General features: G+C 46.2%; 1 protein-coding gene across 1 annotated transcript; it reads right to left on the bottom strand.

The window, feature by feature from the left end:
• Window positions 1-19,750: 19,750 nt before the first annotated feature.
• LOC120050111 (histidine-rich glycoprotein-like) lies at window positions 19,751-20,337 on the bottom strand. Its single transcript, XM_038996759.1, has 2 exons — window positions 19,985-20,337; window positions 19,751-19,787 (listed from the first exon to the last, which is right to left on the bottom strand). Exons 1-2 carry the CDS (start codon window positions 20,335-20,337, stop codon window positions 19,751-19,753), a joined length of 390 nt encoding a protein of 129 aa, XP_038852687.1.
• Between the last annotated feature and the right edge of the window lie 1,127 nt (window positions 20,338-21,464).

Here is a 21,464-nt window from a genome sequence, read left to right as displayed (position 1 = left end):
GGTGGTGTGTGGGCGTTGGAAGAGGTGGTGTGGGGGTTGGAAGAGGTGGTGTGGTGGCGTTGGAAGAGGTGGTGTGTGGGCGTTGGAAGACGTGGTGTGTGGGGGTTGGAAGACGTGGTGTGGTGGCGTTGGAAGAGGTGGTGTGGGGGTTGGAAGAGGTGGTGTGCGGGCGTTGGAAGAGGTGGTGTGCGGGCGTTGGAAGAGGTGGTGTGGGTGGTTGGAAGAGGAGGTGTGGGGGTTGGAAGAGGAGGTGTGGGGGTTGGAAGAGGAGGTGTGGGGGTTGGAAGAGGTGGTGTGTGGGGGTTGGAAGAGGTGGTGTGGGGGGGTTGGAAGAGGAGGTGTGGGGGTTGGAAGAGGTGGTGTGTGGGGGTTGGAAGAGATGGTGTGCGGGCGTTGGATGAGGTGTTGTGGTGGCGTTGGAAGAGGTGGTGTGGTGGCGTTGGAAGAGGTGGTGTGGTGGCGTTGGAAGAGGTGGTGTGGGGGGGTTGGAAGAGGAGGTGTGTGGGCGTTGGAAGAGGTGGTGTGGTGGCGTTGGAAGAGGTGGTGTGGTGGCGTTGGAAGAGGTGGTGTGGTGGCGTTGGAAGAGGTGGTGTGGTGGCGTTGGAAGAGGTGGTGTGGTGGCGTTGGAAGAGGTGGTGTGGTGGCGTTGGAAGAGGTGGTGTGGTGGCGTTGGAAGAGGTGGTGTGGGCGTTGGAAGAGGTGGTGTGGTGGCGTTGGAAGAGGTGGTGTGGTGGCGTTGGAAGAGGTGGTGTGGTGGCGTTGGAAGAGGTGGTGTGGTGGCGTTGGAAGACTTGGTGTGGTAGTGTTGGAAGAGGTGGTGTGGGGGGGTTGGAAGAGGTGGTGTGGTGGCGTTGGAAGAGGTGGTGTGGTGGCGTTGGAAGAGGTGGTGTGGTGGCGTTGGAAGAGGTGGTGTGTGGGCGTTGGAAGAGGTGGTGTGGTGGCGTTGGAAGAGGTGGTGTGGTGGCGTTGGAAGAGGTGGTGTGGTGGCGTTGGAAGAGGTGGTGTGGTGGCGTTGGAAGAGGTGGTGTAGTGGGGTTGGAGGAGGTGGTGTGGTGGCGTTGGAAGAGGTGGTGTTGTGGCGTTGGAAGACGTGGTGTGGTGGCGTTGGAAGAGGTGGTGTGTGGGCGTTGGAAGAGGTGGTGTGGTGGCGTTGGAAGAGGTGGTGTGGTGGCGTTGGAAGAGGTGGTGTGTGGGAGTTGGAAGAGGTGGTGTGTGGGGGTTGGAAGAGGTGGTGTGTGGGCGTTGGAAGAGGTGGTGTGTGGGGGTTGGAAGAGGTGGTGTGTGGGCGTTGGAAGACGTGGTGTGCGGGCGCTGGAAGAGGTGGTGTGTGGGCGTTGGAAGACGTGGTGTGGTGGCGTTGGAAGAGGTGGTGTGTGGGCGTTGGAAGACGTGGTGTGCGGGCGCTGGAAGACGTGGTGTGTGGGCGTTGGAAGAGGAGGTGTGAATTGAAAGCCATAATAATCTCTTCAGTGACGTATAGTCCCGACTCCAAAGTGACAATTTTAGCATGTGCCCAATACGATAGTTCAAATGCTACAAAATCAGTTAGTTCGTATGTATTTTCCAAAGCCTGCAAGGATGTGAACTATTTTGTGCCTGTCATTAGCTTTAAGTGGGGCGATTATCATATATTCCTGGCCATGATGAAACAGCTGGACAATCTTTTCCAACATTGTGAACAATTACGCCGCTGGGCGCATCTATCCTTAAGACAGACCCAGGGTCTAAAGCTATCCTTAAGACAGACCCAGGGCCTAAAGCTATCCTTAAGACAGACCCAGGGCCTAAAGCTATCCTTAAGACAGACCCAGGGCCTAAAGCTATCCTTAAGACAGACCCAGGGCCTAAAGCTATCCTTAAGACAGACCCAGGGCCTAAAGCTATCCTTAAGACAGACCCAGGGCCTAAAGCTATCCTTAAGACAGACCCAGGGCCTAAAGCTACCCTTAAGACTGACCCAGGGCCTAAATCTATCCTTAAGACAGACCCAGGGCCTAAAGCTATCCTTAAGACTGACCCAGGGCCTAAAGCTATCCTTAAGACAGACCCAGGGCCTAAAGCTATCCTTAAGACAGACCCAGGGCCTAAAGCTATCCTTAAGACAGACCCAGGGCCTAAAGCTACCCTTAAGACAGACCCAGCGCCTAAAGCTATCCTTAAGACAGACCCAGGGCCTAAAGCTATCCTTAAGACAGACCCAGGGCCTAAAGCTATCCTTAAGACAGACCCAGGGCCTAAAGCTATCCTTAAGACAGACCCAGGGCCTAAAGGCAAGATGTTTGATCTATCCAGGGAATGAAAACATACGGAACCAGGATGGAGCTGGACATCTTACGAGGAAGAGACACTGTCTGGATGTTGGCGAATTAGAGACGGACAGGTGTATGGGTTGACCATATAGCCTCACCTTTATCTGTAAGAAAGGAATAGTAAAATTGTTATAGCATGTTTAAAAGGTCTGTACTAAAGATTTAGAATTAAATAAACGGTTTTAAAATTGTATCTCACCTTTAACAAATGGAATCTGTTTTTTTTTCTCAGTGTTTGTGTCTCAGAGAAAGGCTTCTGTGCGTGTGCGTGTGTGTGTGCGGGCGTGTGTGTGTGTTTCAAAACAATAGGGTTTTTGGGGGGTGTGTGTCTATGTGTGTGTGTGTGTGTGTGTCTCGACCATTGTGCTTGAAACAATTCAAAATTAGGGGTCATTTGCACACAGGGTGTCTAGACCGATTCTATGCTGGTTGGTGGAATTGACTTTTGACCCCCACATCCTCGGGAAACAGCATGGGGGATAATTCCCGAGGATGTGGGGGCTCAAAAGTCAATCCCCCCAACCAGCATAGAATCGGTCTAGACAACCTCTAAGGTTTAAAAACAATGTTATTTCCTAAACAATATCAACACTATAGGGTCAGTTGCACACAGGCTGTCTCCAACAAAACCGGTCAAACAACAAACAATCCCCCAGGTCTGTAAATTCATTCCATTGTCTCAGTCAGGTCCCAGCTGCTCATCTGAAAAGTCTTTTCAAGTCTTTCCTGAAGCCTATACACATGGAGAGTTTTGAAGGTGAGGATTTGGAAATAATATATTAGATTTTGTGTGCGTTAGGTAGTTTTGTGGGAATTGTTTGATATTACGAAATTACTGCACCGTTTGGAACTCTCTCTCTAATATTAAACCGTTGTTACATATGGGTTTTACAGATATTCTAAAAGGGGTGGACATCGAATTTTCAGCTATGTTTTTTATGTCAATTGTATGTATTTTTATAAGTTAAAATGTATATATTTCGTATAAATATATTTTGTATATTATTTAACATCTATAGGATATACAACTGCTACCGGGAATAAATGATTTGGATCATTCAACATTAGATGAGGAAACAGAGCCCAGTTCTTCTTTACGCAGCCCGTCACCATCAAGCTTTTTTCGACCTAAATCCAAAAATAAAAATCCGTAATAATCTTTTATACATTAAACAAAAAGTGTGTACATTATTTAAAAAAAGCTAACCTTGTGTTTACAGTGGACAGCCCCCCAACAAGAATACCTGAAGCATTATGGACTCTACCTCTGAACGAGGGTAATGAAACAGACGATATTCTGCCATTCTGTACGAACGGTTTACCATATCTCCAATCAACACAAGAAGAGCAGCTTTAACACACAGATACACACCCCCTGGAACCTCCAGCCAATCACTACAACACAAGAGCAGCTTTAACACACAGATACACACCCCCTGGAACCTCCAGCCAATCACTACAACACAAGAGCAGCTTTAACACACAGATACACACCCCCTGGAACCTCCAGCCAATCACTACAACACAAGAGCAGCTTTAACACACAGATACACACCCCCTGGAACCTCCAGCCAATCACTACAACACAAGAAGAGCAGCTTTAACACACAGATACACACCCCCTGGAACCTCCAGCCAATCACTACAACACAAGAAGAGCAGCTTTAACACACAGATACACACCCCCAGGAACCTCCAGCCAATCACTACAACACAAGAAGAGCAGCTTTAACACACAGATACACACCCCCTGGAACCTCCAGCCAATCACTACAACACAAGAAGAGCAGCTTTAACACACAGATACACACCCCCTGGAACCTCCAGCCAATCACTACAACACAAGAAGAGCAGCTTTAACACACAGATACACACCCCCTGGAACCTCCAGCCAATCACTACAACACAAGAAGCGCAGCTTTAACACACAGATACACACCCCCAGGAAACTCCAGCCAATCACTACAACACAAGAAGAGCAGCTTTAACACACAGATACACACCCCCTGGAACCTCCAGCCAATCACTACAACACAAGAAGAGCAGCTTTAACACACAGATACACACCCCCAGGAACCTCCAGCCAATCACTACAACACAAGAAGAGCAGCTTTAACACACAGATACACACCCCTGGAACCTCCAGCCAATCGCTACAACACAAGAAGAGCAGCTTTAACACACAGATACACACCCCCAGGAACCTCCAGCCAATCGCTACAACACAAGAAGAGCAGCTTTAACACACAGATACACACCCCCTGGAACCTCCAGCCAATCACTACAACACAAGAAGAGCAGCTTTAACACACAGATACACACCCCCTGGAACCTCCAGCCAATCACTACAACACAAGAAGAGCAGCTATAACACACAGATACACACCCCCAGGAACCTCCAGCCAATCACTACAACACAAGAAGAGCAGCTTTAACACACAGATACACACCCCCAGGAACCTACAGCCAATCACTACAACACAAGAAGAGCAGCTTTAACACACAGATACACACCCCCAGGAACCTCCAGCCAATCGCTACATAATCTAGCCCCTAAGACGCATCGCACTACTTTGGCACAAAGCATCGCACAGAATCAGCAAGGCCCGAGAAGGGCGCCTGGTCTGAAAACGATTTGATTCAAGAACATGCTCTCTATGGATACGGTACGACCCCATTATACATTTTTTTGTATTAGTTATACATTTTTTGATAGAATATGTTAAAACAATGTCAAATAATGGTTTTTCTTCAGACTCCAACGATAGCTATACAAACAATGCAGAATCTACAAATCCAGAGGAAAAAGGGCTAGGACCCACGTTATCTAGGATTCCTCAGAACAGCCGGCGCCAAAAAAACAGAGGTAATTTAACTATATATTGTTAATATATTGATATATCTGAAATGTATTTAAAATATTTATAAAATATATATTTATTTTATTATTAATACCCTATTTTGCATATATTATTCTTTCAGACTCCTGCCAGGCGTATAACGACACAGAAGGCCCAATACGTTGAGAGGACGTGGTCGAGGAGGAAATCGGCACCCAGGACATACATAGTAAAACATTGAAACCTGATCATTTCAACGTTTTAATGAGGTAGACAATTTGTTGATGTATGAGGCGGCCAAATAGCTTGATACAGCCAATTCTGAGGTAGACACAATATTCCGTCAAGATATTCTAAAACTGGAGGACACCGAATTTTCCGACATGTCTTTATGTCAATTGTATGTATTTTTTAAGATAAAATGTATATATTTTGTATAAATATATTTTAATATTATTCAAAATGTCTATAGGATTCCCAGCTGCTACCGGGAATAATTTATTTGGGTCATCATTAGCTGTTATAACTATTAGCTGTTATAACTATTGAAGATGCAAAAAGGGTTTTTAGAAATACATTGGGTTGATTGACAGATTTTGTATTATTATAAAAAATAATATAACATTATTATTATCATGATCTTTATTATTATTATGTTACAGGTGAGACAGACCCAGAAATGTCAACGTCTTGTCAAGTGCTCAAATCTGTACAGCAGCCCCATATAACCACGTACAGTAGCGCCAACTTACAGGAATGTGTTTACCAAGCAGTGATGAATACATTTTAAATGAGCGCTAATTCAAACGTACAAGGATATATATTTGATACAATTACCCATTCAAAACTGTTGTTACAATATCACTTCTCATTGTGTACATTTCAAGGTTTCACAAACATAAAACAACTATCTAATTAATGTTTCTCGTACTAACACACTGTTGAGTTTCCTAGTTGTAATATAATCTGTGTACATGTCATTTTATACTGAAAACAGGTACATTCTGTCACGCCCTGACCTTAGAGATCCTTTTTATGTCTCTATTTTGGTTGGTCAGGGCGTGAGTTGGGGTGGGCATTCCATGTCTGGTGTTCTATGAACACTTACCACGCTGCACCTTGGTCCTCTTCTTCTCCCCCAGACGACAATCGTTACACATTCTGAAACATTTTGAGGTTGATGTGATAACACTTTTTTTTAAATTCATCTCTCAATTTAGGATAATACTGTTTATTTTATACTTTACTTAAATTGTATTATTTATCTTGTCTCATACCTTGCCAATACACTACCAAGCAACGCAAACGGATGTGGAATTACTGCTTGATACTATTAAGCCAAAGGCCTGACCTTCTATAGAAGAAGCCACTTTTTAATATTTATCATCTTTTTTTTCATTTTTTTTTTTCAATTTTATCCCATTTTCTCCCCAATTTTCGTGGTATCCAATCGCTAGTAATTACTACCTTGTCTCATCGCTACAACTCCCGTACGGGCTCGGGAGAGACGAAGGTCGAAAGCCATGCGTCCTCCGAAGCACAACCCAACCAGCCGTACTGCTTCTTAACACAGTGCGCCTCCAACCCGGAAGCCAGCCGCACCAATGTGTCGGAGGAAACACTGTGTACCTGGCCCCCTTGGCTGGCGCGCACTGCGCCCGGCCCGCCACAGGAGTCGCTGGAGCACGATGAGACAAGGATATCCCTACCGGCCAAACCCTCCCTACCCCGGACGACGCTATGCCAATTGTGCGTCGCCCCACGGACCTCCCGGTCGCGGCCGGCTGCGACAGAGCCTGGGCGCGAACCCAGAGACTCTGGTGGCGCAGTTAGCACTGCGATGCAGTGCCCTAGACCACTGCGCCACCCGGGAGGCCCCAATATTTATCATCTTAATGAACTAACTCATCTGTTTTTTAAGTCAGCTTAACGTCTGCTGATACAACTTCAATCATTAGAATTATTTTTGTACACTCTAGAAAACAAAATATACTTAGTTTTACACGTATTCAATAATAGTTTTAGGTCAATAAAGGTTTTCTACAAAATAATGAAAGCATACTGTAGTTCAGATAGGGCATGATCAGCAGAGCGGGCGATAGAGAACACAACCGTATCAAAGGCGTGACTCAAAACGATGAAAATAAACTTGGAATGAATCACACGCTTGGTAGAGGGGTTCATAAACGACCGGAATAGTGAATTGGGATAAAAAGGGGTTTCATCTACGTAATGCCCCACTCACTAAAAGCAATCTCTTGTCATAGACCACCTTGCCCTTTGGTTACTGACTTAGGTTACAAGCCCCCGTTGTCACGCCCTGGCCTTAGTTATCTTTGTTTTCTTTATTACTTTAGTTAGGTCAGGGTGTGACATGGGGAATGTATGTGTTTTTGGATTGTCTAGGGGTTTTGTATGTTAAATGGGTCAGTGGCTTGTCTAGGTGTTTGTATGTCTATGGCTGCCTAGATTGGTTGGTTTAGAGTGGTTCATTGTCTCTGATTGAGAGCCATATTTAAGGCAGCTATAGGCATTGGGTTTTGTGGGTAATTGTATATGTGTAAGTTGCCAGTGTCTGCACTTATTGTTTGTTATAGCTTCACGATTGTTTGTTGTTTTTGTAGTAGTTTGTATAGTGTTCGTTTTTCGTCTTATAAATAAAAAGAAGATGTATTTCTATCACGCTGCGCCTTGGTCCACACTTTCACCTCAAGACGATCGTGACACCCGTGTGTCTTAACCCTTAAAATATAATGGCTCTTGCAAAGGTATTTGGCCTTGGTAAAACGAGCTGAGAGAGAGACCAACCATTTATCGCTTTCCCTACCGGACCCCTTAAAAGATGGCTCGCATAGCGAGAGCCATGGCCCTGTAATGCCGGGACCGGGGATCTTACCGGTTGAAGATCACATGCATGTTGAAGATAATGTTATGCATGACATGTTGACACATGTTCCGGCACGTAACCGGAAAAATGTTAGATACATTATGAACCAGATAAAAGACTCAAAGGGGGCTGCTACTTGGAATGACAAAGGAGAGTTTATCGTTCAGGGGGACGTTGTCAGGGGTTCTCATATGATGGACTTGCTTATAAGTACCACGGCAGCCCACAAAGATTGCGGATGACAGAAGACCTCCTGGTTGTCGTCAGTTTCTTAAGGCCCTGGCAATCCTCAACATTCCACTCTCGGGTGTACCAAACTATAAGCTTCGTCAACAGATTCAAACATTAAAACAAAAACCTTCAAAGAGCTACAGCATCCCTAAAGATGTTCTAGCAACCCCTCCCCCCTTTGAAAGGGCTGATGATAACTCACCCCTGAACGTCTCCAGACCTTTTCATAATCCTGATCTCTCAGGGTGGTTAGACTTCTGAATGACTTTTGATTAAATTCAATAAATTTTATTTGAAAAAATGAAACAATGTAACATTTGTGACATTCTTTCAACATTTGACCTGAGCATACGCCTTGATTACAGGGTCTTAAAGAACACTTACTTGAACGCTTTTAATATTTTCTGACAAAACAATCTACGGTGCTATCATCACTTTTTAAATCATTATTATAAAGAGACATAACATCTTCAATAGAAACTCCATGGACTCTTTGGCACAGGTAGAATACACAGTGTTGACCACAGGTAGAATACACAGTGTTGACCACAGGTAGAATACACAGTGTTGACCACAGGTAGAATACACAGTGTTGACCACAGGTAGAATACACAGTGTTGACCACAGGTAGAATACAGTGTTGACCACATGTAGAATACACAGTGTTGACCACAGGTAGAATACACAGTGTTGACCACAGGTAGAATACACAGTGTTGACCACAGGTAGAATACACAGTGTTGACCACAGGTAGAATACACAGTGTTGACCACAGGTAGAATACACAGTGTTGACCACAGGTAGAATACACAGTGTTGACCACAGGTAGAATACACAGTGTTGACCACAGGTAGAATACACAGTGTTGACCACATGTAGTGGAACGATTATCTTGTACTTGTTTGATGCTGTAGTAGATATTTGATACATTTTTGGTCAAAAACTGTTTAATAGATGGGGGGAAATGTGAAAATCCAGGGGGAAAGCTGTAGGAATAAAAAAAAGTAGGGATTTTTCTTCCTCCTTCATCTTCTAATGTCACAGCTAGCCAATGTTCACTCGGTATGTGTTTAGGATGGGTAATGACAAAAAACATGGCCGTTCGCTCCTTCCTTTTCTCAATAGGTAGTTCATCACAAGCCCATACTCCACAAGATTGTTTTCCAATCAAGCGGCTCAGGAGACCTTCTAGCTCTTGGGTTTTCATGTTTTGCTCAACGATCCTTAATATCTTAAGGGCCGGCCTGCGCCTTATACCCGGAGGTCTCTTTTTTGGTCTTCGAGACAACAGTTATCAACAGTTATCAGCATCCCCTGAGATTTGTACACATCTATGAATAGGGTTGTAGATCAAGAGTATTTCTGTATTGTTCAGGGTTAGGGGTTCATTCAACTCTGAGACGATCCTCTCTACAGTTGTCACGCCCTGACCTGAGAGAGACTTTTTATGTCTCTATTTTGGTTTGGTCAGGGTGTGATTTGGGTGGGCATTCTATGTTTTGTTTTCTAGGTTTTTGTACTTGTATGTTTTGGCCGGGTGTGGTTCTCAATCAGGGACAGCTGTCTATCGTTGTCTCTGATTGGGAATCATACTTAGGCAGCCTTTTTTCCTTTACAGTTTGTGGGTAGGTGACTTTGTTAGAGGCATTACAGCCCAGTTAAGCTTTACGGTCGTTTCTTTGTTTGGTTGTTTTGTTGGCAACATTCATTCTAATAAAAAGGGAAATGTACACTCACCACGCTGCACCTTGGTCCTCTTCTTACGACGCCTGTGACAACAGTTCTATAAAACCCTTTTTTAAGTTTTATAACTTTTGTGGGTTCCAAAATCCTTTTGCAATAAAAATCACGGTCCTTATCCTTGATATTATACCAACTATGTGGGTATGTAATCTCGATGAGACCTACTTCCCAGGCCTCTGATAACTCTACAGGCTTTGGAAAATTGGTTGTATAATTCGAACTTTGGTTATTCATATATATATATGTGCAGACGCATTACTGGGGAGAGTCAGGTAGAATCCATTGTGCTCCATGATGCACTCCTGTGTACACTCGAATGATGGTGTTTTTATCACGCATGAGGGATTAAGTTAAGCCTCACTGCCTCCACCTCATCCTCTAATACCCAACTGTTGAACTTTTGGGGCCAGTTTTTCCAAAGGACCAACACCCATGTTTTACCATTTTCTCTCTTTTGATCCAGAATCTCCTCCACGTGAAAGACTTTGTCTTTACCCAACTGTACGTTCTGTAGTTCCTTCTCCTAAAGGATCCCTCTATAAGCTTCCCATCATAATCTTTACCTTCTGTAGTTCCTTCTCATAAAGGATCCCTCTATAAGCTCCCCATCATAATCTGTACCTTCTGTAGGTTCTTCTCATAAAGGATCCCTCTATAAACTCCCCGTCATAATCTGTACCTTCTGTAGCTCCTTCTCATAAAGGATCCCCCTATAAACTCCCCGTCATAATCTATACCTTCTGTAGTTCCTTCTCATAAAGGATCCCCCTATAAACTCCCCGTCATAATCTTTACCTTCTGGAGTTCCTTCTCATAAAGGATCCCCCTATAAACTCCCCGTCATAATCTGTACCTTCTGTAGGTTCTTCTCATAAAGGATCCCTCTATAAACTCCCCATCATAATCTGTACCTTCTGTAGGTTCTTCTCATAAAGGATCCCTCTATAAACTTCCCATCATAATCTTTACCTTCTGGAGTTCCTTCTCATAAAAGATCCCTCTATAAGCTCCCCATCATAATCTTTTAACTTGTAGACAGGGGATATACGTGGCAGCTGTGAACAACTCATCGCTGTAACCTTGCTCATATTTTTTGTCAAAAACACCCCTCAACTTGGATGTACGTACCAAGTCCCTCACTATGAATTTAAAATCAATATCTTAATGCGAAGGGGGAACAATCCATTCAGATTTTTAAAGACTTGAAAATAGTTTTCAGAAGAGACCTCGGAGGGTTTCATCGTATACTCTTATGGTAGCTGTAGTTGTAACCCTTTACTAAATCTTGAACTAAATCCACATATCTCTGGCTGTTGTGAGCCGTAAAGTATTTCCACATCCTCTCCTTCAAAGTTCTGTTAAAGCGTTCAACAACTGAAGCTTTCAGATCTGAACCTGTAGAACCTCTATATTGTGCTTCTTCATGAGATTCTGAAAAGTATTATTAAAAAAATATTTTTACCGCCACCCATCTGCACTTTCTTGGGTGCTCCTCTGTCCTTCAAGATAGAGTCAAAGGCCCGGGTCACCTCTGCCCCGCTCTTATTTTTTAAGACCTTTACAAATGCTATTTTAGAGAAAATATCTATAACCGTTAGCATGTAGCGATTTCCATCCTTTTTATCTGCAAGGGCCTGCATGTCACATAGATCCGCTTGAAACTGGAACAAGGGATGAGTAGAAAAAAACTATATTTAGTGGAAATTGTTTTCGCACGGGTTTATGCAGAGTGTGAGCATCCTGCTCTGCTAGCCATTCATTCACTTGAGCAGCGCCTAACCTGTTACCTGTTTCTTCTGCTCTCTGGAACCTCTCCTTCCCCCCATAAGACCCTGGGTTAGAGGGGGTATTATTAAAGACCCTGGGTTAGAGGGGGTATAGTTAAAGACCCTGGGTTGGAGTATAGTTAAAGACCCTGGGTTAGAGGGGGTATTATTAAAGACCCTGGGTTAGAGGGGATATTATTAAAGACCCTGGATTAGAGGGGGTATTATTAAAGACCCTGGGTTAGAGGGGGTATTATTAAAGACCCTGGGTTAGAGGGGGTATTATTAAAGACCCTGGGTTAGAGGGGGTATTATTAAAGACCCTGGGTTAGAGGGGGTATTATTAAAGACCCTGGGTTAGAGGGGGTATTAGTAAAGACCCTGGGTTAGAGGGGGTATTGTTAAAGACCCTGGGTTAGAGGGAGTATAGTTAAAGACCCTGGGTTAGAGGGGGTATAGTTAAAGACCCTGGGTTAGAGGGGGTATAGTTAAAGACCCTGGGTTAGAGGGGGTATTATTAAAGACCCTGGGTTAGAGGGAGTATAGTTAAAGACCCTGGGTTAGAGGGGGTATAGTTAAAGACCCTGGGTTAGAGGGAGTATAGTTAAAGACCCTGGGTTAGAGGGGGTATAGTTAAAGACCCTGGGTTAGAGGGGGTATAGTTAAAGACCCTGGGTTAGAGGGGGTATTATTAAAGACCCTGGGTTAGAGGGGGTATAGTTAAAGACCCTGGGTTAGAGGGAGTATAGTTAAAGACCCTGGGTTAGAGGGGGTATTATTAAAGACCCTGGGTTAGAGGGGATATTATTAAAGACCCTGGGTTAGAGGGGGTATTATTAAAGACCCTGGGTTAGAGGGGGTATTATTAAAGACCCTGGGTTAGAGGGGGTATTATTAAAGACCCTGGGTTAGAGGGGATATTATTAAAGACCCTGGGTTAGAGGGGGTATAGTTAAAGACCCTGGGTTAGAGGGAGTATAGTTAAAGACCCTGGGTTAGAGGGGGTATTATTAAAGACCCTGGGTTAGAGGGGATATTATTAAAGACCCTGGGTTAGAGGGGATATTATTAAAGACCCTGGGTTAGAGGGGGTATGGTAGAGGGGGTATAGGGGGAATAATACATGTTTTTCAAGATCTGCTCCGCCATCCTTCTTGCCTCTCTGATGTACAATAACATTAATGAGCCCCTTTCGTATAACGAGAACATTTCATTTTCATTTAGCCTTTTATTTTTGCAAACATTAAGTATTACGTATCCATACACTTCAGGATACGTAGCAGGATATTAGTCCCTGTTTTCTCAATGACCCATGCATGCAACACCTTGTATACTTGGTTTACATTTACATGCTTATATCGCTGAATTTTTAAGACACATACATCCGTTATATAAGTATGTAAACAACAAATATGATACATGTTACAATTAAACGGTGTTTCAAACAAATAAACTAAAATCTTAGACAAGGATGTTTCTAGTTTTTCAGAATCATCCACAAGACGGGATACCAGTTGTTGTCATGTTTTGTCTTTGATCATGTCTTGTCCCTGTGCTTCCCTCTGCTGGTCTTATTAGGTTCTTTCCCTCTTTCTCTCTCTCTCTCTCTCCTCCTCCCTCTCTCCCTCTCCCGCTCTCTCTCTCTATCGTTCCGTTCCTGCTCCCAGCTGTTTCTCATTCTCCTAACGACCTCATTTACTCTTTCACACCTGTCCCCTATTTTGCCCTCTGATTAGAGTCCCTATTTCTCCCTCTGTTTTCCGCTTCTGTCCTTGTCGGATTCTTGTTTGATGTTTGCTGTTCCTGTGTCCTTGTTCCGCCCTGTCGTGTTCTTTGCCTTCTTCAGATGCTGCGTGTGAGCAGGTGTCTATGTCAGCTACGGCCAGTGCCTTCCTGAAGCGACCTGCAGTCTGTGGTCGCGTCTCCAGTCGTTCCTCTCTATTGACGAGAGGATTTCAGTTTCCTGTTTTGGATTGACCATTGATAATATCCAGGAGAATCATTATTTGTTTAATACTGGAATAAAGACTCTGTTACTATTACGTCGCTTTTGGGTCCTCATTCACCAGCATAACAGAAGAATCCGACCAAGATGGACCCAGCGACTATGGATTCTCTCAACACTGCCGTCGAGTTCCAGGGAGCAATGCTCGGCAGACACGAGCAGGAATTGTTTGCTGCTCGTCATGCCGTTGAGACCCTGGCCGCTCAGGTCTCCGATCTCTCTGGACAGTTTCAGAGTCTTCGTCTCGTGCCACCAGCTACTTCCTGGTCTTCCGAGTCTCCGGAACCTAGGGTTAATAACCCACCATGTTACTCTGGGCAGCCCACTGAGTGTCGCTCTTTTCTCACCCAGTGTGATATTGTGTTCTCTCTCCAGCCCAACACGTACTCTAGTGAGAGAGCTCGGATCGCTTACGTCATATCACTCCTTACTGGTCGGGCTCGGGAGTGGGGCACAGCTATCTGGGAGGCAAGGGCTGAGTGTTCTAACGATTATCAGAACTTTAAAGAGGAGATGATACGGGTTTTTGATCGTTCAGTTTTTGGGAAGGAGGCTTCCAGGGCCCTGGCTTCCCTATGTCAAGGTGATCGATCCATAACGGATTACTCTATAGAGTTTCGCACTCTTGCTGCATCCAGTGACTGGAACGAGCCGGCGTTGCTCGCTCGTTTTCTGGAGGGACTCCACGCTGAGGTTAAGGATGAGATTCTCTCCCGGGAGGTTCCTTCCAGCGTGGACTCTTTGATTGCACTCGCCATCCGCATAGAACGACGGGTAGATCTTCGTCACCGAGCTCGTGGAAGAGAGCTCACGTTAACGGTGTTTCCCCTCTCCGCATCTCAACCATCTCCTCCCACCGGCTCAGAGACTGAGCCCATGCAGCTGGGAGGTATTCGCATCTCGACAAAGGAGAGGGAACGGAGAATCACCAACCGCCTTTGCCTCTATTGCGGTTCTGCTGGACATTTTGTCATGTCATGTCCAGTAAAAGCCAGAGCTCATCAGTAAGCGGAGGGCTACTGGTGAGCGCTACTACTCAGGTCTCTCCATCAAGATCCTGTACTACCTTGTCGGTCCATCTACGCTGGACCGGTTCGGCTGCTTCCTGCAGTGCCTTGATAGACTCTGGGGCTGAGGGTTGTTTTATGGACGAAGCATGGGCTCGGAAACATGACATTCCTCTCAGACAGTTAGGGAAGCCCACGCCCATGTTCGCCTTAGATGGTAGTCTTCTCCCCAGTATCAGATGTGAGACACTACCTTTAACCCTCACAGTATCTGGTAACCACAGTGAGACCATTTCCTTTTTGATTTTTCGTTCACCTTTTACACCTGTTGTTTTGGGTCATCCCTGGCTAGTATGTCATAATCCTTCTATTAATTGGTCTAGTAATTCTATCCTATCCTGGAACGTTTCTTGTCATGTGAAGTGTTTAATGTCTGCTATCCCTCCTGTGTCTTCTGTCCCCTCTACTCAGGAGGAACCTGGTGATTTGACAGGAGTGCCGGAGGAATATCATGATCTGCGCACGGTCTTCAGTCGGTCCAGAGCCAGCTCCCTTCCTCCTCACCGGTCGTATGATTGTTGTATTGATCTTCTTCCGGGGACCACTCCCCCTCGGGGTAGACTATACTCTCTGTCGGCTCCCGAACGTAAGGCTCTCGAGGATTATCTGTCTGTTTCTCTCGACGCCGGTACCGTGGTGCCTTCTTCCTCTCCCGCCGGAGCGGGATTTTTCTTTGTTAAGAAGAAGGACGGTACTCTGCGCCCCTGCGTGGATTATCGAGGGCTGAATGACATAACGGTTAAGAATCGTTATCCGCTTCCCCTTATGTCGTCAGCCTTCGAGATTTTGCAGGGAGCCAGGTGCTTTACTAAGTTGGACCTTCGTAACGCTTACCATCTCGTACGCATCAGAGAGGGGGACGAGTGGAAAACGGCGTTTAACACTCCGTTAGGGCATTTTGAATACCGGGTTCTGCCGTTCGGTCTCGCTAATGCTCCAGCTGTCTTTCAGGCATTAGTTAATGATGTACTGAGAGACATGCTGAACATTTTTGTTTTCGTTTACCTTGACGATATCCTGATTTTTTCACCGTCACTCGAGATTCATGTTCAGCACGTTCGACGTGTACTCCAGCGCCTTTTAGAGAATTGTCTCTACGTGAAGGCTGAGAAGTGCGCCTTTCATGTCTCCTCTGTCACATTTCTCGGTTCTGTTATTTCCGCTGAAGGCATTCAGATGGATCCCGCTAAGGTCCAGGCTGTCAGCGATTGGCCCGTCCCTAAGTCACGTGTCGAGTTGCAGCGCTTTCTCGGTTTCGCTAATTTCTATCGGCGTTTCATTCGTAATTTCGGTCAAGTGGCTGCCCCTCTCACAGCTCTGACTTCTGTCAAGACTTGCTTTAAGTGGTCCGGTTCCGCCCAGGGAGCTTTTGATCTCCTCAAGAAGCGTTTTACATCCGCCCCTATCCTTGTTACTCCTGACGTCACTAAACAATTCATTGTCGAGGTTGACGCTTCAGAGGTGGGCGTGGGAGCCATTCTGTCTCAGCGCTTCCACTCTGACGATAAGGTCCATCCTTGCGCTTACTTTTCTCATCGCCTGTCGCCATCGGAGCGCAACTATGATGTGGGTAACCGCGAACTGCTCGCCATCCGCTTAGCCATAGGCGAATGGCGACAGTGGTTGGAGGGGGCGACCGTCCCTTTTGTCGTTTGGACTGACCATAAGAACCTTGAGTACATCCGTTCGGCCAAACGACTTAATGCACGTCAAGCTCGTTGGGCGTTGTTTTTCGCTCGTTTCGAGTTCGTGATTTCCTATCGCCCGGGAAATAAGAACACCAAGCCTGATGCCTTATCCCGTCTCTTTAGTTCTTCTGTGGCTTCTACCGACCCCGAGGGGATTCTCCCTGAAGGGCGTGTTGTCGGGTTGACTGTCTGGGGAATTGAGAGACAGGTAAAGCAAGCACTCACTCACACTGCGTCGCCGCGCGCTTGTCCTAGTAACCTTCTGTTCGTTCCTGTCTCTACTCGTCTGGCTGTTCTTCAGTGGGCTCACTCTGCCAAGTTAGCTGGCCACCCCGGCGTTCGGGGTACGCTTGCTTCTATTCGCCAGCGGTTTTGGTGGCCTACTCAGGAGCGGGACACGCGTCGTTTCGTGGCTGCTTGTTCGGACTGCGCGCAGACTAAGTCAGGTAACTCTCCTCCTGCCGGTCGTCTCAGACCGCTTCCCATTCCTTCTCGACCATGGTCTCACATCGCCTTAGACTTTATTACCGGTCTGCCTTCGTCTGCGGGGAAGACTGTGATTCTTACGGTTATCGATAGGTTCTCTAAGGCGGCACATTTCATTCCCCTCGCTAAGCTTCCTTCCGCTAAGGAGACGGCACAAATCATCATTGAGAATGTGTTCAGAATTCATGGCCTCCCGTTAGACGCCGTTTCAGACAGAGGTCCGCAATTCACGTCACAGTTTTGGAGGGAGTTCTGTCGTTTGATTGGTGCTTCCGTCAGTCTCTCTTCCGGGTTTCATCCCCAGTCTAACGGTCAAGCAGAAAGGGCCAATCAGTCGATTGGTCGCATATTACGCAGCCTTTCGTTTCGAAACCCTGCGTCTTGGGCAGAACAGCTCCCCTGGGCTGAGTACGCTCACAACTCGCTTCCTTCGTCTGCTACCGGTCTATCTCCGTTTCAGAGTAGTCTTGGGTACCAGCCTCCTCTGTTCTCGTCCCAGCTCGCCGAGTCCAGCGTTCCCTCCGCTCAGGCTTTTGTCCAACGTTGTGAGCGCACCTGGAGGAGGGTCAGGTCTGCACTTTGCCGTTACAGGGCGCAGACTGTGAGAGCCGCCAATAAACGTAGGATTAAGAGTCCTAGGTATTGTCGCGGTCAGAGAGTGTGGCTTTCCACTCGTAACCTTCCCCTTACGACAGCTTCTCGCAAGTTGACTCCGCGGTTCATTGGTCCGTTCCGTGTCTCTCAGGTCGTCAATCCTGTCGCTGTGCGACTGCTTCTTCCGCAACATCTTCGTCGCGTCCACCCTGTCTTCCATGTCTCTTGTGTCAAGCCTTTTCTTCGCGCCCCCGTTCGTCTTCCCTCCCCCCCCCCCGTCCTTGTCGAGGGCGCTCCTATTTACAAGGTACGGAAGATCATGGACATGCGTTCTCGGGGACGTGGTCACCAGTACTTAGTGGATTGGGAGGGTTACGGTCCTGAGGAGAGGAGTTGGGTTCCATCTCGGGACGTGCTGGACCGTTCGTTGATTGATGATTTCCTTCGTTGCCGCCAGGGTTCCTCCTCGAGTGCGCCAGGAGGCGCTCGGTGAGTGGGGGGGTACTGTCATGTTTTGTCTTTGATCATGTCTTGTCCCTGTGCTTCCCTCTGCTGGTCTTATTAGGTTCTTTCCCTCTTTCTCTCTCTCTCTCTCTCCTCCTCCCTCTCTCCCTCTCCCGCTCTCTCTCTCTATCGTTCCGTTCCTGCTCCCAGCTGTTTCTCATTCTCCTAACGACCTCATTTACTCTTTCACACCTGTCCCCTATTTTGCCCTCTGATTAGAGTCCCTATTTCTCCCTCTGTTTTCCGCTTCTGTCCTTGTCGGATTCTTGTTTGATGTTTGCTGTTCCTGTGTCCTTGTTCCGCCCTGTCGTGTTCTTTGCCTTCTTCAGATGCTGCGTGTGAGCAGGTGTCTATGTCAGCTACGGCCAGTGCCTTCCTGAAGCGACCTGCAGTCTGTGGTCGCGTCTCCAGTCGTTCCTCTCTATTGACGAGAGGATTTCAGTTTCCTGTTTTGGATTGACCATTGATAATATCCAGGAGAATCATTATTTGTTTAATACTGGAATAAAGACTCTGTTACTATTACGTCGCTTTTGGGTCCTCATTCACCAGCATAACAGTTGTGTCCATTGTAGAGCCTCGCCCGTATGTCTTACATGACTCATGATTTGCTCCATATTTAGCGCACGCTCTACATTAAACCCTGTATTGGGGGTTGTGTAGAACTCTGCATTAACCCCTGTATTGGGGGTTGTGTAGAACTCTGCATTAAACCCTGTATTGGGGGTTGTGTAGAACTCTGCATTAAACCCTGTATTGGGGGTTGTATTAGAGCTCTGCATTAACCCCTGTATTGGGGGTTGTGTAGAGCTCTGCATTAACCCTGTATTGGGGGTTGTGTAGAGCTCTGCATTAACCCCTGTATTGTTGGCTGTGTAGAGCTCTGCATTAACCCCTGTATTGTTGGCTGTGTAGAGCTCTGCATTAACCCCTGTATTGTTGGCTGTGTAGAGCTCTGCATTAACCCCTGTATTGTTGGCTGTGTAGAGCTCTGCATTAACCCCTGTATTGTTGGCTGTGTAGAGCTCTGCATTAACCCCTGTATTGTTGGTTGTGTAGAGCTCTGCATTGTACACTTTATTTTCAATAATTTGCTGCATAACATTTGTAAATTCTCTCAAAAGAAAAAGTGTATTTATTCTCTCTAACATCTTATGCATATAGTTACCCATTGATTTACATCTAATTTAAAATATATATATATTGTTACTTGTTCTCTTGGGGTTTATTGAGCCAGAAAGTCACCACATCAGCCACCAAAGCTTCCTTGTATTTGTTGTTGAGTTTCTCGTGGATGTAGATCACCTCCTTCAGTTCATGTAGGAAAGCCTCCGTTACACCGTAAACTCTGGGAATAGATGGCACAAGACCCATAGCCTCCATGGCTCTGACCATCGAAGGTATAAAGCGGCTGGACCACAGTCTTTTCACCAGCTCCTCAAAATGGTTGAAGAAGTAGTACTGGGGTGGGTTGTATAAACACGGATGTCGTCGCTGGCTGGGGTGATTGATCTCACAACCGATGCATTTATCTCTTATATATTCTCCAGTCACCACATCTAAAAGTGCGGCTACAGAGGCCTTGATGGTGTCCACAAAAATAGTACTGACCACCCCATTAAACACATCCTCAGGCTGTGTACATGTAGGGGGTGTCGGGGGCTTGCCTGGGGGGCGTAAAAAGGAGGGCTATGAGGCATAGAGTCCTTAGGGTCTGGTACCCATGATGTATCGGAGTCCTGATATGCTATATGAATATCCATGGTATATGCTGAAATAAAGAACCGGAGGCTTTATGGTCACCCCTTTTATTGTTGAACCATTCCTATGGTATAGGGGCGTGGTTATCGTAACAGCCGCGTACTTCAGGGGCTGACCCTTCTGAGGATGACCCTTCAGGGGCTGACCCTTCTGAGGATGACCCTTCAGGGGCTGACCCTTCTGAGGATGACCCTTCAGGGACTGACCCTCCTGAGGATGACCCTTCTGAGGATGACCCTTCTGAGGATGAACCTTCAGGGGCTGACCCTTCTGAGGATGACCCTTCAGGGGCTGACCCTTCTGAGGATGACCCTTCTGAGGATGAACCTTCAGGGGCTGACCCTTCTGAGGATGACCCTTCAGGGGCTGACCCTTCTGAGGATGACCCTTCTGAGGATGACCCTTCTGAGGATGACCCTTCTGAGGATGAACCTTCTTGGGGTTCCTTTGAATCATAATCCTTAGGATTCATATATATTATGCACTTCCTTAGCTGTTGGCTCTGTACAAAAAGAGAGTCCAATAACTCTAACATTTTCAATTCCATTATATCCCAAATTTTATAAGGAATAAGCAGACCCAACCTAAAATCCCCAGTCAGTCCACCATCACGTCTGTTACCGTTGCTGATATAAAACTCCACATGGAAGTCCATTCTTTCTTTGTATTTTCACCCTGTGAAATATTCTTCCTGAGGAGTCAGGGGCACCTTCCCAACGGGTCTCGTACCCCGTGAACAAGCTATACCCCTTGGTGATAAGGCTCAGTTCGGGACACACCACCTTGCGAAACACCGTCCAGTCTTCAAGCCCGTAGTCCACTCCTAAAGTCTGGTCGGTATATTCTTCTCCTTCGGCTACGGTATAGAGTTTCACTCTACAGGCCGGGTAATCAAACGGAGAACCCCATTGCTGTCCATTAGACATCAACACTTGATCTTTCAACACAGTTGCTGGTGGTATTTGGGTTCTACACATATTTAGAAAAGTATTTTTTGGCGCATCGTATATTGTTGCTTTATACTCGTTCCTTTCTCTGTGTTTCAACCAGGGTCCTGCTTCTGTTGTTACGGTCAACCAGGGTCCTGCTTCTGTTGTTACGGTCAACCAGGGTCCTGCTTCTGTTGTTACGGTCAACCAGGGTCCTGCTTCTGTTGTTACGGTCAACCAGGGTCCTGCTTCTGTTGTTACGGTCAACCAGGGTCCTGCTTCTGTTGTTACGGTCAACCAGGGTCCTGCTTCTGTTGTTACGGTCAACCGAGGTCCTGCTTCTGTTGTTACGGTCAACCGAGGTCCTGCTTCTGTTGTTACGGTCAACCAGGGTCCTGCTTCTGTTGTTACGGTCAACCAGGGTCCTGCTTCTGTTGTTACGGTCATCACGTGTGTGTCACTGATCACAAAATACATGTTTAATTTCTTTAGCGTTCTGGGGTTTATTGAGGTCGATTGTAGTGTTGACAGCGCTTACTTATAGTGCGGCTGTCCAATACCCCCGGACATTACTGTTGTCATATACAACAGCCCTAAGTTCACTACAACAGGGGAGGCCATACTCTTTCAAATGTTCAAACACATTCCCCAGTT

The sequence above is a fragment of the Salvelinus namaycush genome, chromosome 1 (assembly GCF_016432855.1).
Source record: "Salvelinus namaycush isolate Seneca chromosome 1, SaNama_1.0, whole genome shotgun sequence".
Taxonomy (NCBI): domain Eukaryota; kingdom Metazoa; phylum Chordata; class Actinopteri; order Salmoniformes; family Salmonidae; genus Salvelinus; species Salvelinus namaycush.
The sequence above is the reverse complement of the archived record's forward strand: the minus strand, read 5'-3'. Positions and strand labels throughout refer to the sequence as shown.

Excerpts from the sequence above, each read along its gene's own strand:
- LOC120050111 (XM_038996759.1), bottom strand. The coding sequence starts at position 20,337 with ATGATTCAAAGGAACCCCAAGAAGGTTCATCCTCAGAAGGGTCATCCT. Across the intron at positions 19,788-19,984 it reads CAGAAGGGTCAGCCCCTGAA|GCAAGCCCCCGACACCCCCT; the intron begins GTACGCGGCTGT and ends TACGCCCCCCAG.